Source organism: Enoplosus armatus, chromosome 11 (assembly GCF_043641665.1).
Source record: "Enoplosus armatus isolate fEnoArm2 chromosome 11, fEnoArm2.hap1, whole genome shotgun sequence".
NCBI classification, from domain to species: Eukaryota; Metazoa; Chordata; class Actinopteri; order Centrarchiformes; family Enoplosidae; genus Enoplosus; species Enoplosus armatus.
In genome coordinates this window covers 8173027-8187823 of record NC_092190.1, presented here as the reverse complement: position 1 = coordinate 8187823, position 14797 = coordinate 8173027, and the positions used below count along the sequence as shown (strand labels likewise).

Sequence of the window (14797 nt, the reverse complement as noted above, 5' to 3'; positions counted from 1 at the left end):
ATTTGTTTCAAGCAAACATGCCACACTCTGTCTGGTTTCAGCTTCTCAAACATCTAGATTTGCTGCCTTTCTCTGTTTTATTTAATTGTAAATTGAATATCTTTTGAGTTTTGAACTGTTGATCAAACAAGAACAATCTGAAGATTTCACCTTGGGCTCTGGGATGTTAAAATGGGCACTTTCCACTATTTTCCTGACATTTTATGGACAAAAACTATTGGTCACTTTTGAGAAAATAATCAGGAGTTTAATTAATAATGAAAATAATTGTTAAGTGCGGCCCTAAATTCAAGCATGTACAATATCAATCGCCAAAAAATGTGGCATTGTGTTACATTGTTTCCCCAACAATGTACACCAAAACCATAGGAGGCTTGGAGTTGGTTCAGTGTTATATGACTGGAACAACAGGATAAGTAACAAACCTTTAAAGAAATCCACAGTATTGTGTTACCTTTGATTGGCTGCTTCCTCCCAGAGTACGTGAGGAACACAATACGCTGCTTTTCAACCAGCCGCACACAAATGTAGGGGAGTTAAATCAAAACTAGAGCTGCAATCTAATACAGATTATAGCCTGTGCTGTTACACGACATTAAAGCAGATCAATAGCTGTAATGAAGCTCTACCTAAAACCTGTTTAAAGAGCTATTCTAAGTATTCTGGGCAACACCTTCCTGAGTAGAGGCTCTTTGACAAAACAAATTCTTGTCCATCACAAACTAAACAAAAGAGGTGACAGAAAACTGGCATGATGTGCCACACTTTTACATATGTTTGCGATTTATTAATGTAACAACCTACATTTGCTAAAACACCACCTGTGAAACCATAAAAAGCACTGAAACAGACCAAATCTAATAAATAAATGATAAGTTATTATTAACCGACTGTGTTTGTGTTTACAGATGGCCATATGCATGATCTTCTGACCTGTACATTGCATAAACACTTCCACTTGATTGTCATAACAGTCACACTTACAGCGGTTCTATCGAATTAACAAGGACTTCTATTATTCCACTAGGCCCTGTGGTTGTAGGACGCAGCGCCCTGTGCTGACAGCTGGCCAGCTCTGAGGGGGCTATGTTCACAGCCATGGCAGCTAATGCAGGAATGTGTCCATGTGACAGGCTCCAGACCATTTAGTCTAGTTTTTTAACAATACCACCAGCCTCGCCATGCACACATGCCTCTGTTTAAAGTGCTGTGAAGCCGAGCAGCTTGTTAATCATTCAGTGGCAGAATCCAATAGCCACAAAACTTTGTCTTTGAAGGGAAACTGTTTGCCCCCTTACCGGGAACTTGGCCTCTGATTGCAATTGTATTTCCCCTACGCCAAACCTCTCACACCTATCCTCTTAATATAATAGTCCCATGGTCGACACCTTTACCTATTCAACTTATTCAGCTTCCTGCTCACTCTCCCTAATCTTCCCGCCCCTGCCTGAGATCATGTCCCCCCCCACCCCACCCCACCATAGTTCACAAACTGAGCCACTACAATGGGCCAGTGTGCAAGTGTGAGAGACACTGATGTCACATCACAAGCATCCAGATTCACCCCTCATGAAATTAGAACAATATTTGTTTAGTTACAGCCTTGCAGCAGCTCCATGCCGCCCTGCTGGGAAGAGAATTTGCGAGATGAGGAAACATAATTTTACCCGCTTGTAAAAGAGAAAAGAAAGAATGAGAATCTGGCTGGAGGTTGGATGGAAACTTCAGATAAGTTGACATTTTGGAAACAAAACGGGACTGTTTTTGCAAGTGCTGGTGAATAGTTTTTAGGGGTTGGTAGCTATTTTGCATTTTGATTACTGCACTAGGAAAAGGGGGAACATTATGAGCAGGAAAATAGCTTTCTTTGCCTCAGAAAGGGAAACTCTATTCTAAATATTACACATTTTCCAGAAAGTGTCATAAACATTACATGTGACATAATGTGTGGCAGTTTTTGATTAATTACTGACACCTGAAATAGCTATTTCAATATTCTGTGAATGGCTAAGAGTATTACATTTTATAGCAAGTGACCCCTAAACCTAGTCAAACCTCAGTCTGGGTTGATCTGTGCTTACTGTATGTGTGTGGTACAATAACTTGGATCATTCACAGAAGTTTTTCTTAATTGTTCTGCTGATTTTCTCACGTCATGCTCGCAGCTGTAGCCTCAAAGCCCTGGGAGACATTAAAAAAACATGAGCAGGTCTAAGCAAGATCTGACAAAGGAAGCAGCAAGGAAACAATAATGATGAATGGGGTGAAATCCATGGACCTGTACTCTGAAGAGCCACATGCTTTTGAGTGGCTGAAATAATGGACTGATTCTATCTTCCCAGCTACCTGAGACGTGACCTCAAGGGTGTTTACCTGAGGCGGCTGATCAGCGTTCAGCCATAAACTCAAGCAACTTCTAAATCAGGAAAGTAAACATCAGCTTTACACGCTCATGTCAGTCTGTCTTTACACCCAAAGCAGCCAAATACTATCACATGTGAGGGTGAAATCCACACAAAAACACTTGAATTGTGTGGACTGCCATATCACAAGCAGTTGCCAGTTGTATTCCACCTTGTCTATGATTTCCAGTGCTGAAGTCCTGCCACTAACTGTAAAGGAAGGTGTTGAGATAGTTTATGTTTGTACTCACCTCAACCCACCTCTGCGCCTCCAAGTAGGCTTCGTCGCAGCTGACAGCGGACTGCTCACGCCACTCCATCACACAAACGTATTAGTATCCGAGCTGCACCGGCGGGCCAGATCCGCTCCTACTCGCCCGAATTGCAACAGTCCAGTGGCATAGATGTGGGCCAGTTCAAACAAGCAGACACAATGAGCGCACTTCAAACTGGTCAAGCAGTCTATAGAGGAGCACAGGTGAACTTGTGATCACACTCCTCATTCATGAAATATGCCGCCTATTGTTCATTTCCACCAGCTCACCAGTGAATGAATGCAAGGTGTAACAGTAATACCTTTCCTTTGCATCACCTGGCTGCTGCTTACCTGTTCTTTCATCCGACACACCTGTGATTTTGTTTCTTTTGGGTATTTTCACGCTCGGTACTCCACCTACGCAGCGATCTTCAAAGTCGACCCGGGCTCAGTCTGGGAGAGGCTCTCTTTTCATCAGGTTTAAGCTGCATGAGGCAGGAGGGTTTCCAAAGTGGGGTCCGAGGACCACCCACAGGTCCTTGAGCGGCTTCCAGGTGAACGCAGGCTTGAGTATGCGGTTATTTTCCTCTCTGGAGGATTATTTGGATCCCAGGTTTCCACTGCTGCCCGAGCAGTAGGTGCACAGTCGTGTAATTCTACAGCGAATCACCACCAGCAGCAAAATATTCTCACATTACAACTCCTCTGGACAAAACCTTGTCAATTTGAAGAATCTGTGGACTGCTGAGCACCAAACTGACACATGTTAAAAAGTTTGAGTCCCTGGGTGAAGGCTGGAGTCAGGAGTTCGGCTCTCCTTTTAACACAAAACTCTTTCCTGCAGCGCCACGCAGCGGCGGTTAGGGTGTATTGCATCCTGAAAAACAGAAGTGGCTTGGTGCAAATTTTAAGTCTATCAGTTGGTCATTTAAATGTAAGAGCAACAGTGGAAAGAAGCATTTCCAGATTCTGCAACTTTTTACTTCTACTCCACCACAAGTCAGAGGGAAATGCATGTTACCACGCTACATTTATTTGACAAGTACATTATTTTACAGATTCAAATTTTACATACAAAATCTACCATCATCTTAAATATAATGCCTTGCTATAGATTAAACTACCCAACAGTATATAGAGTTGTTAAAATGTTAACCTTTTGTGTCAAATTTAATGAGCTAAGTAGCCACACAATGAGAAAGAAACTCATGGTCTATGGGCCTACCAGGCTGAAAAGCCCTTTGGGTCTCTCTGCTGTTAAAGACCATTTGGTTAAACACAAATTTTCCTAGGCTAGACTAATGTAACTAAGTGTAATTCATTTAACTTTTGCAGTCAGTGTAATTAGGATTAATGAGCATTTTAATATATCGTAGCATCTCCTCTCCCTCTTGGGTTTCATTATCCCAAGAAGTAGGGGGATCCGACTGCAAACAAAAAGTCTGAGAGAGTATCGTTGCTCCGGTTTTGAGCTACATCCTCTACAGGCTTAATTAGAGTGATTTCATCATGAGAACAAAATGTCTACTGTGTTGATTCTGAGGAGCATGACATACAAAAAGGCAAACAAGTATCTGTCTATATATACAGGATAATTACACAGAGGTCTTTAGATTCTTGTTATTGTAGAAGCTACAGAAACCTTCAGATGTAAGGCACAAACTTGGCAAGTGACTTAACAAATCACGAGGCCTCCTCTTGTGTTTTGAAAAGATAGGTTAAGTCTATCTTTAAACAATAGTCAGGTTCCTATATTAACATTGCAACAGGTTTTACTTGCTGTAATCATTCCTGCTGTTCATACAGCTAACAGTTGAGGAGATCCGGTCCCTCGTTTTGAGTAAGAATATATTCAAGTTTATCTGAAGCTAATACAAGGCTTCAGATGTCTATAAGACAAATCTAAAGGTTATGTTACAAAGTTTCAGTCTTTTTAGTACAACGTTCCTTCTTTGTTTTAATGTCCGTCCACTGCAGCTTAGCAAAGAAACACTGTCAACAAACAAAAGGGGGAAAGGCTGTAACTTTGGAAGATATCCACATGATTTGTCTAGCTGAGACTGCTGAAGCCTCATATCGGCTTGAGATAAACTGTGGAATGCATTTTTGTATTTTGTCCCCCATCGCTTACATTGGAAGTGCATTAGGAAAGGATCTTTAATGGCCAAGCAAATCCTATTTCAATGTTCATATGTGCACCTGAGTATTGTTTTAAGACAGACTTCAAAGATTGTGAACCAATCCTTTAAGTTTTGAAAAAACAAATAAATAAATAATAAAAAAAAAAAAAGGTATTTTGAACATCTTTCCATTTTATGGAATAAATTGGTATAGTGGCACACTAATGGAAATAAGATTCAGTAAAATTAGGATGATTTTTGCAATTTTTAGAGCAATAGCTTTTTGTATTTCTTGCTTCACATTTCTCCTCCGATTTCTTAATAGCATTTCATTTGCCCTCGCTGAGATTCTACACCTGTGTGCCAGAATTTTGTTAAAATTCTCTTCAGTAGACCTGATCAAGTTGTAAATATCTGGCAATGTTTAATTTACACAAAAGGTAAACAGATGAACATTTTCACTAAGATGTTTTTGTTACAGAGAAGATCCACAAGCAAAGTGTGTAATAAATTTGCCTTTTATTTGACAGAATTTTTAATTCTTATTACAAAAATGTAGGCACCTTCCACACGGATGTACAGTCTGCATTTGTCAGGAGAAACTTTGTTTTTCATAACATCATTACTGCATACAACAGCATTAGGCCTATCTGTATTTTTAAAGCCATGACTGAAATTAAAGCCTTGCAAAACATGTTTCTTCAGCTGGTTTTTGACCATGCTTTTAGACATATGATCAAAAACAGATCACTACATACAGTATGCATCATTGAGCCCCGAGTAAAAACGAAGTTGAGTTCCCTCAGTGACGTGGAAAATTTCTTAAATTTCTTTCTTAACTAAAAGCCAAACATGCCATGTCAACAAACTTCAGTGCAGTGTAGTTATCGAGATGTTTCAGCAGGGGAAACTGGAAGATTTTGAGCTTAAAAAGAAATACTTTTAGTTGCACAGCAGCACTCGAATTCTTTTAGAATCTCATTAAACTCATAACAAGTCACATTACTTTAGAATGATATCCCTGTAAATATTTACCCCAAATCACTTGCTAAAGTATCTTGAAAAAAATAATTCAAATTTTCCAATTAAGTCAGCACTTGAGAATGTTTGGCAGTAATGTTTTCTTTGTTTTCTGGGGTCACAAGGGGGTTTCCTCAGTATGAATCTTTGGAGAGGGCAATGATGGTGAAACGAACCTCCTGAGGGTCGCGAGCCATGAAGATCTTACAAACCTCTACAGCATCCTGTAGAGCAATCGAACATGTCGGGAAAATTATGAATTGCAACTCTTTACTCAACTATTAAGACAGTTAGTGCGTTTTATTCTGTGATGTCTTACCTCGAGGAAAGTATCTTCTGAAGTTTTTCCGTGGACAATAGGGAAAGGTTTCCGGCCATCTAGGTATAAAAACAAACAATGTGCTTCAAATCTGTCCCCACTAATTAAAAGTAATTACCAACAATGTGACAAATACTACTAAATATTTTCTATATCCATGAGCATACTTCAGCAGTGGTTAACTCACCCAGTTCATATAACTTTCCTCCGACATTCACAAAAGCTATAAAATGCAGATTCACTTTCTCATCTAAACTTGGGGCCTATAACAGACAAGAAATGAACACAAGATATTGAGTTAAACACATTCTTTTAAATTGTGTAATAAACAAAGTTCACAAAACTAGTGGTGTGATCTCTGCATCCTCAGGCAACACAGATCATCCAACACTCAGTACAAACCTCAGTCTGTCCCTCCTGTGCACTGGACTCATGTGTAACACGTATACTCTGAAACAGGAAGTAGGAAAAAAAGCAGATGATTAGCAGTGTAATGGTATTGTACTTCATGTTCATTTTAACAATCTCCTACACATTTAAGGTTATTTATTATTTACTATTGTCATCTCCCAAATGACACATACAGAGCTGTTACAAACAACTGTAAATGCTACACAGTTATCAGGTAATATAGATGATCCCCCCCCCCCCCATGGTGTCATCACTCAACAAGTGACCAGCAAGATACTGACATGGTTGTTGTGACACTGGGGCCAAAATATTTTTTCATCTGTCCCGATTGACAAAGTGTAGTGCTTCACTTGTGTGTCTCTGCCCACTTCATCATCTGTCCCTCTTGAGCACAGATTTTCTTCTCAGTGTTTTCTTACCTCATCTTTTTCCAGGAAGGTGGCCCTTTCCTCTGGGGTCATTTTAGAGGTTTGTTCAAGAAACTTCTTAAGAGCAGAATCAGGCTCTGAGGAGTAAAGGACAGATAGTGACATCTACAGAAAACTGTCTGCAAGCAAAAATGTGTTTGGATTTAAAGCTGGGTGATATGTCAATAGACTGATATTGCAATGGTTATTATGTATTGTAAAATGTACTATGTTATTATGATAAATGCCATCTTTTCCAGGTCTGATACAATTGTTTGAACTGTTCGAGCTGAGGAATCTTGAGTTGCCCCTCTAAAATTGTACACATGGGAATCTTTCATATCTCTGCCATTGCATATGACATGAACAGAATAACTACTCACCAAATTCCAGGTGTGCCTTGTTGTTTGCCACCGCATGAATTAATCCTATTGTTCCACAGGCGTTTCCAATAGTTTGCTTAATGAAGTAGACATCAGAAGAGACCTCCTGTCGCTGATCCTTGAGCTTCTCTTCCTCTTCTTGCTTGAATGTCTCATACTGGACAGACGTAGGAGAGAGGAGAAATATTTGTTGAACATTGTGTCTTATGGCATGGACATAAGTCGGTACAACAACATGTACAGAATGGTTCATGAAAATGAAGTTAATACATTTTACACCAAAGATGTTATATATAATTAACTTAACTTAACTTAAATAATAAGTACCTTCTCTGTCACTGGGAACAGAAGTAGCACTGCGCACACTGGTCTTGGTACCATGCTGAGAAGCTCTGGATCTAGTCCATATACATCTCCAAATTGCCAGGTTGGCCTCATACCCAAACAATTGACAAACTACACAAAAGCTGAGAGTGAATTTGTATGCATACAAGCAAGCACATAAAGCTAAGCTAACAACATCTGACAGACAAGTTTAACTCAAAGTAAAGTTCTATGTACTCGCCTGATTACAAGAAACAACTGATTCCTACCTAACCTCAAAAAGGCTAGAACATAGACATTAAAAAATATTACAATTGAATTGTAAATGCAATGTAAATACTAGTAACAAAGCAAAATTATGGGTTGCGAAATTACGCTTTATTTTACGGGTCCATCATTTCTTAATATTTTCCAAGGAAGTTTCTGGTAAATTATGAATGTTGGTACGAATTTACTTGAAAGAAGAGTTCCATTAAAACCAAAGCAAATATGATCTCATTACTGATTTATTATTGGAAACTTTATCATCCATGTATGTTAAACTATATGCTCGCCTGTAGATACATTTCACACTTTTCATGTACAGCTGACCTGCTGTGTATTGACTGAATGGTTACACTTGCAATGAATTTGAACTTGCAAATATACCACTTAAACACTGTCTCTATGTGTCCTCGTGATTGGTACCAAATTACACAGTTCCTGTGGATTTACAATGGAGCTTTATAAAATTGTTCAGCATGAGTCCTTTAGGATGACATTCAACAGATGACCTGCATTTATAGACTGAGAGTCTGAACGCATCCAACCTCTTGGCATTGTTAAAAGTGTAATGTGTTTTATACATATATAATATATAATTTATCCTTAAACATACAATTACAACATGCTATTAGCACTATATTCCGTTAATGCTTATGTCAAATTATTCGTGGCCTCTCTGCTTCCATTATGTTTATCAGACAGTTGTACATTATTTCGTAACTTTTAATCTTAAATAATAACGTTACATTGGATGTAGCATCGCTGCTGAGTAGGCCTTGTGCCTCTGCAAGTCACTTTGCTGCCGATTATTCAGACCCATCTGGTGTTAAATTGAATTAGAAGACAATACTCACCTTTGTCATGACCTGAAATGAAAAGACACAAACAAAATATTAATCAAATTGATTTTGGGTTTAGCAAAGCTGCCACCCCGACTTCAGCTTTTGTTCTCTCTGCTAGCTACAAGTTAGCTAGCCCTCACATGCTTGTGAATGAATGACTTCGATAAAACAATATTGTTTGAAAATAATCTACAATACATACTTCTGGGTTCGACTCCAGAGGCAACCAGCGTGGACAGTCCATTTTGAAGTAACGTCGATGGTTATGTTCCTGTCAACCGAGAGCTGAAAGTGTTTTACCAAAATCTGTTTGACAGCTGGAAATCGCTTCCGCGTCCAGACAATGGACCTTTACATTTAGGTTCTGCGCAGGTCTACTCCCTTATTCATAAACCACAAATACACCGCACTCAGTACTTTACGACATAAACAGACAAGATAAATATATCCAGTATTTAATTATGGTATATTTTAAACCCTAAATCGCTGTGTAATCGTTCTTTGTCTGCAACATTTTGGATTTTTGAATGTACAACCACACCATCAGCCCAACAGTGGACCATTCCAGGGTCATGGGCGTGTCGCTGAGAGACAGATTCCCAATGGTTGTGGTAGTTCATTCCCATAAGTATGATATGGCTGATCCAGTGCAGATTCCTTTCGTCATATCAATGGTGGATGTGTTTCTAATCATTTTTGGAAATACTTGATTGAATTGATTATAAGTGCGTAGCCCTAACATGTGACCGCCAAACGAGGGCGCTGTTGTTCTTCATTGGCTTAGCTTAGTTTCTGAGGTTGGAGCTGTACTGTACCTTACACTTTTCTAAACATTCTTTAAGTTATTCCCAGAATATTCTTAATTGAAACTGTCTCCCACATAGAAAGGCATGATGTATAATGTATGGCTTTCGTGAATATGTCCACATGTCCTGATAAACACTATTATGATAGGGCAAGTAGAGGCCAGTTTAAAGAGTATGAGACAGTGTGGAGGGCATATTGTTTTGACTAATTAGACGACTTGGAAGAAGTGGGAGAGAACTGGAACACCTTTTCATAATTTGTTTTGAGTGCTTGGCAATATTTCACTGTATGTTATGTATGTATTTATGTGTGTTTCAGAAAAAAAAGAAGTGAGCGTCGAGGAAGACTAAATCCACAAGGAGGCAGTAATGTAACGTCTAGGATGCCAACTGCCGTAAAACGTCATAGAAGAAGAAGACACTCCAATACAGTAGGTGGCGGTATGCACGAAAAATATTAAGTCTCTGTGAAGGATAGGAGTTGTCTGCCCAAAAAGTCGCTTAATTTGTCAGGACGTGTGTGTGTTTTAATTAATAATAATAATAATAATAATAATAATAATACCTTTAAAAAAGCTAAAGGGGTCTCTATAGTTGCCAAGCAAGAAAGTCGCTAAGTTGGCGACACTGCCACAGCGGGGAAACTTGCAGCCTGATTGAGAGAGAAGATGCCAGCAGCAGAGGAATCACATGGTGGGTTTTAACTTGCATCATACAGGTAACTTTACAGTGTTTTCAGTAGATTGTACTTTCACTAACGACACGAATAGATTGGGCTTTTCACGGTGGCACTGTATACCATCCAGGTAATATACCGGAGTTAGCTTAACACGGTAGCTCGCCGGAGGTGTGTCGAAGACTGTTTCCCTGCCGGTATATGGTCCCCCTTACTTATATCTGAACTAAACCATATCCCTAACCCTAACCAGTCATCCTCTCAGATGCTTAATCTAACCCCAACCTTACCCTAACCATAACTTAAACCTAATGTTATCCCCAGTTGATGCCTCATATGTGACCAGTTGACAACCAACGTTAGCTAGCAACCATCGGTTTCTCTAACCGGCGATGTTCTAACGGTATTTATCGAATCCACAAAGACTCTGATAATCACCTGGATGAAAAATATTCAGTCAACTGCACAGTAAGAGTTTTGACCCGTTTCCCAAGTTGCGACTCTTTTCCCATCCTGGTAGATAGTCGGCGGGCTGCCATCTTTGTTCTAACTAGGAAACAGGTTAAAATCTTTTTTAACATTCAGCTGACGAAATATGTTTTCATCAGGTGGTAAGTTGAAATGTCCCTCTGGTAGCACATTCAGAACAGTGTTTTGAAACGACCGTCTGCAGTCTGATTATCTGGACCACATAGTTATATTGTCAGTGCAGTTATAGTCTGCACATCACGGGAAATATCTACTGAGCAATAACATAAGCACCCGGACATTATATGAAGTGGACATTGTCTGTTTTATATGTACAGTCTTATTGGAATAACGTTAATTTGATGAACAACCTTCACTGGAAAAATATCTGGCGCTTACTTCATAAATGTAATAAAGTTAATGAAATCTCTTTCAAGTTTTTGCAGTTAATTAATGATAATGCTTTTGCTGCTGAAAGTGTATTTCGATCTGATATTAGTATTTCATTGTTGATGATATCCTTCCAGACTTTGTTTTGTGTTTTGCAATTGTATTATTATTTTATTTTTAAATTATAGACTTTTTATGTATGTATTGGTTATGTTTTATTATGTCTTGGTTTATGTGTCGGCCCTGCTTATTATCCCCTGGCGTCTTCTCTTCATTCCTGTCCTGAATATGTCTGACATTTGTCTATAGAATATAGTTCTGAGAAAAAAATAAAATATTTCTACTGAGATTTCTTCAGATCAAAGAAGGCAGATAACGTTAGACTGATAAATTTACTCAGATTAATAGTAGTTTTATCTTATATAATTGATATAATAAATGCGGCTATTGCAGTTTAAGTTGCTTGCCTGCTCTTGAAAAGAGAACATGGACATGCCATAGTCATGAGACCTGTGATAAATGGATCTTCACTTCTGTGCCTCAGGTGGCAACAAAGTTGTGGACAACATCTGTAGGCTTTCTCCAGATCTGTTGGCTGAAGCAGTGAGTATATTTTACATCTATAGTTGTATATATCCGCATGCAGACTAAAAACAAGTTTCATTTTTACAGAATGGGAACGAAGCATACAGCATACAATATTTAAGTGAGTCATATAGAAGTGCTCAGAAGAGAAGCACTGCACAAGTCACACATGTTGTTATTGTTGGCCTGTAGTATTTGTTTGATTACCACAGGCATATAATGAATTTCCTAAATAACAATAATTTAAATAAACATGCCTCTTCACTTTTTTTATAAGATTTGCAACAGGATGAAGTTGTGGGGCAAACCTCTCAGTGGGATTAACCATTGGATGTTAAATACAACGTAATAGTGTTCATTGAAGGGCTATTAGCAGCCATACTCTGCACAAGCTGCACAGGATGTGGTGATGTTGCCATAGAGGTTATACTGTAGTTCTGATAACTAATCTTATAATCTCCACAGTGTCAGCACATTCTGACTTATCTTCAAGGGCAGACAAGAGGAGTAGATTCAGCTGAAATTTCTGATGTGAGTCAATATTTCCTTAGAATATTTTTTAACATATAGTAACCCATCTTCCCAAGTTCCTCTTTCATTGCTTGTGTTTTTTTTTCTTTCCTGTGCAGAGATTTCAGAGAGCTGGAGTCAGACTGGACCATGAAGCTCTACAGAACATGATCAGATTTCTCTTGTTAACATTCAGGTATTTTTTGTCCTATTTTCTTTTTTGCCTCTGATTGTTGTTTGTCAAATTTGATGACTGGTTTGTCTTCTTCTTTGTAGCCCAGCCCATATGTTATTGAAGGCCCTTGTCCAATTTGATGTATTTGTATGTTCAATCCCCTAGATAAGAACATGTCCATACCATTGTCATCAATTGTGTAATGAAGCTTTAACAGCTTTTATCCTTGGTTATAGGCCTGGCAAAAGGCCAAATCATATGTAACATAGCACATTGTTGTACTGTAAGGTGTGGTAATTATTATTTGTATCATCAGGTCTGCTGGGAAGAACAACTTCTCTGGGGATGACCTTGTGTCGAGGCTGGAAGAAGGCAGTAACAAGTGGCCTAAAGCTTCCCTTCAGGTGTTCCACAGGTTGTGGAGTGAACATGGTGCATTAGTCCATGCTCAGCAGGAGGTCCAGGCCATGCTCAGCATCAGCCAAGTATGTCCAAATGTAATGCATTAAAGCAGTGTCACTCATATTCTGATATTTTTTAATGACCTGAAGACAGAAATTGTCTATTTTCAAGGCTGGTGAGACTTCCCTTGTTTGTTGTTTGGCTATATCTTTGTAGTTAGTGGACATGCAGTGGAAGCTTGGCATGGCAGTGAGCTCCGACACCTGCCGGTCTCTCAACTCCCCATATGTGTCTCTACTGCTGAAGTTCGTTGAGCCCTCTGGACAGATTTGTCAGCGGTCTTTTGAGATGACCATTCCACAGTTCCAGGTCTGTATGTGGTGATGTAAATGTAGAGTTGTTGGTGTCATTTATTACTGGCTTGATTTTGAGATTATTTTTTTGCTCTTCTCTGCAGAACTTTCACAAGCAGTTCAAGGAGATGGCAGCTGTTATGGAGACTGTATGATGGTTGCAAGCATACCTAAGCTTGTCGCAATTACACCCCAGTTTACATGTTACCAATGGAAGAACAGCTTGATACGTGTTTGTCTGCTGGATCTCTCAATTGTCTGCTTTGCACTTCCATTTTTCTACAGATGGTATAAGCACCGAAATGGTTTACTCTTAGGACCTCCAGTGGTTGAAAATGCCTGTATTCACTTTAAATGCCAAGACTTAAGTATACTTCCTCCCAGCAATTTATCCAGGTATCATGACTAGTTTTAGTTAGTTGTGCCTAATGAACTGGCAACTGGCAACCGAGTATATAGATACACTACTAATACTGCAAAACCCTGATTAATATTTAAATTGTGCCTCATTTGTACTAAAATGTCTAACATTGATATAGTTTGGATTAATCATAGTTTGCACTAAACTTCAGTTCTCCTCTGGACTACAGAATGATTATACATTGCCACAGTGAACACAACCGCTGCTTATGCTGCTGTATTTTCTTTTATCTAGGGTAACGGGTTGTGATTAGCCCACAACACAACATCCTGTATGCTATATAGTTTCAGTTAGTGGCTAAAATGTCATTTACACTTTGCAGTACAGTTTTTAGTTTGAAAAGCCTGTGAAGTAAAATGGTTCACGTGATCTTTTCACAGTCCTTGTGCTTTTTGTTTTTTGTGTTGTAAATAAATTATGAAGACTTACTTTTGCTCTTTGTGTTTTCCCTGGTAATACTGAAATGCATACTGCATGGGTCTGAGGAGGCATTTTCCTTTTTTCTACTTCGGTCTGTCCTCACTAGATTTCAATAATTCCCATTTTTACAGCAAGACAAGTCAATACAATGTCAACACTCGAAAGAACAAAAATACAACCATATCAAATGAGGGTCTGGGGCCTGGTGTGTGCCTGTTTGGAGGCCTGCACTGCAATATAAAAGTCAGCTACATCTACTAAAATATGTACACACTCTGACCTCACCAGCAGTGGGGGGTTTGGTAGGCTGCAGGGCTTTAGTGGCCTCAGTGATGAGATTATATATGGCACAGCTACTATTTTTGGAATAGGCGGAGAGCTTTGAATTATGGCATTTGGTAGCTGGGAACTCCTCTGGTGCATAAAGCATATCAGATGTGATTATAACTATCCAGGACTATGAATCAGCACAGTCTGCTTGAAAACAGTTGTGAACTTCCTTAGTGAAGTACTGCATATGGTTCATTGTGCTGCCAACATTTAGTCTGGTCTTCATGAGCCCTGCTCGTTTTACCTGGTGAAGGCAGTTGGTAGGCAGGATTACAACCACCAGAGTTATGGGCCCAGAGGACTCGTGCAAACATTTTCCACACTACATGGAAGAAGCTTTCCAGTTAGTACACACCGCCGAAGAAGGCGGAGCCTCGTCCTGTCACGTTCCGCACAGCGGCTCTGCCCTGCCCACTCCTCCAGCACATGGGCTGGTTGGGCGGGTCGTCGACTAGCACAGCCGCTCCGCCTCTAAGGCGTTGTGGAAGAAAGGATCACTGTCGGGAGACTGCA

The 14797-nt window shown here is 39.4% G+C and overlaps 3 protein-coding genes across 4 annotated transcripts in view; 1 reads left to right on the top strand and 2 right to left on the bottom strand.

The window, feature by feature from the left end:
- Positions 1–2722, bottom strand: part of lmo7a (LIM domain 7a) — a 46905-nt gene extending 44183 nt beyond the window's left edge. Inside the window, exon 1 of the mRNA XM_070914276.1 lies at positions 2654–2722. Coding sequence (XP_070770377.1) covers positions 2654–2722 — 69 coding nt within the window. The remainder of the gene's footprint in view (positions 1–2653) is intronic.
- Positions 2723–5298: 2576 nt separating this feature from the next.
- Positions 5299–9076, bottom strand: uchl3 (ubiquitin carboxyl-terminal esterase L3 (ubiquitin thiolesterase)). The gene is made up of 9 exons (XM_070914675.1): positions 8951–9076; positions 8761–8772; positions 7646–7774; positions 7319–7475; positions 6948–7033; positions 6520–6567; positions 6305–6380; positions 6118–6176; positions 5299–6022 (listed from the first exon to the last, which is right to left on the bottom strand). The coding sequence occupies exons 1-9, from the start codon at positions 8990–8992 to the stop codon at positions 5933–5935; spliced, it is 699 nt and encodes a 232-aa protein (XP_070770776.1). The 5' UTR covers positions 8993–9076; the 3' UTR covers positions 5299–5932.
- Positions 9077–10190: 1114 nt separating this feature from the next.
- Positions 10191–13943, top strand: commd6 (COMM domain containing 6). 2 transcript variants are annotated; one of them, XM_070915092.1, is made up of 7 exons: positions 10191–10247; positions 11633–11691; positions 12139–12204; positions 12303–12379; positions 12675–12843; positions 12977–13129; positions 13218–13943. In XM_070915092.1, exons 1-7 carry the CDS (start codon positions 10223–10225, stop codon positions 13266–13268), a joined length of 600 nt encoding a protein of 199 aa, XP_070771193.1. In that variant the 5' UTR covers positions 10191–10222; the 3' UTR covers positions 13269–13943. The 2 variants fall into 2 exon arrangements, with proteins under 2 accessions (XP_070771193.1, XP_070771192.1); XM_070915091.1 differs by having other exon boundaries at positions 10233–10272.
- The last annotated feature ends 854 nt before the right edge of the window (positions 13944–14797 follow it).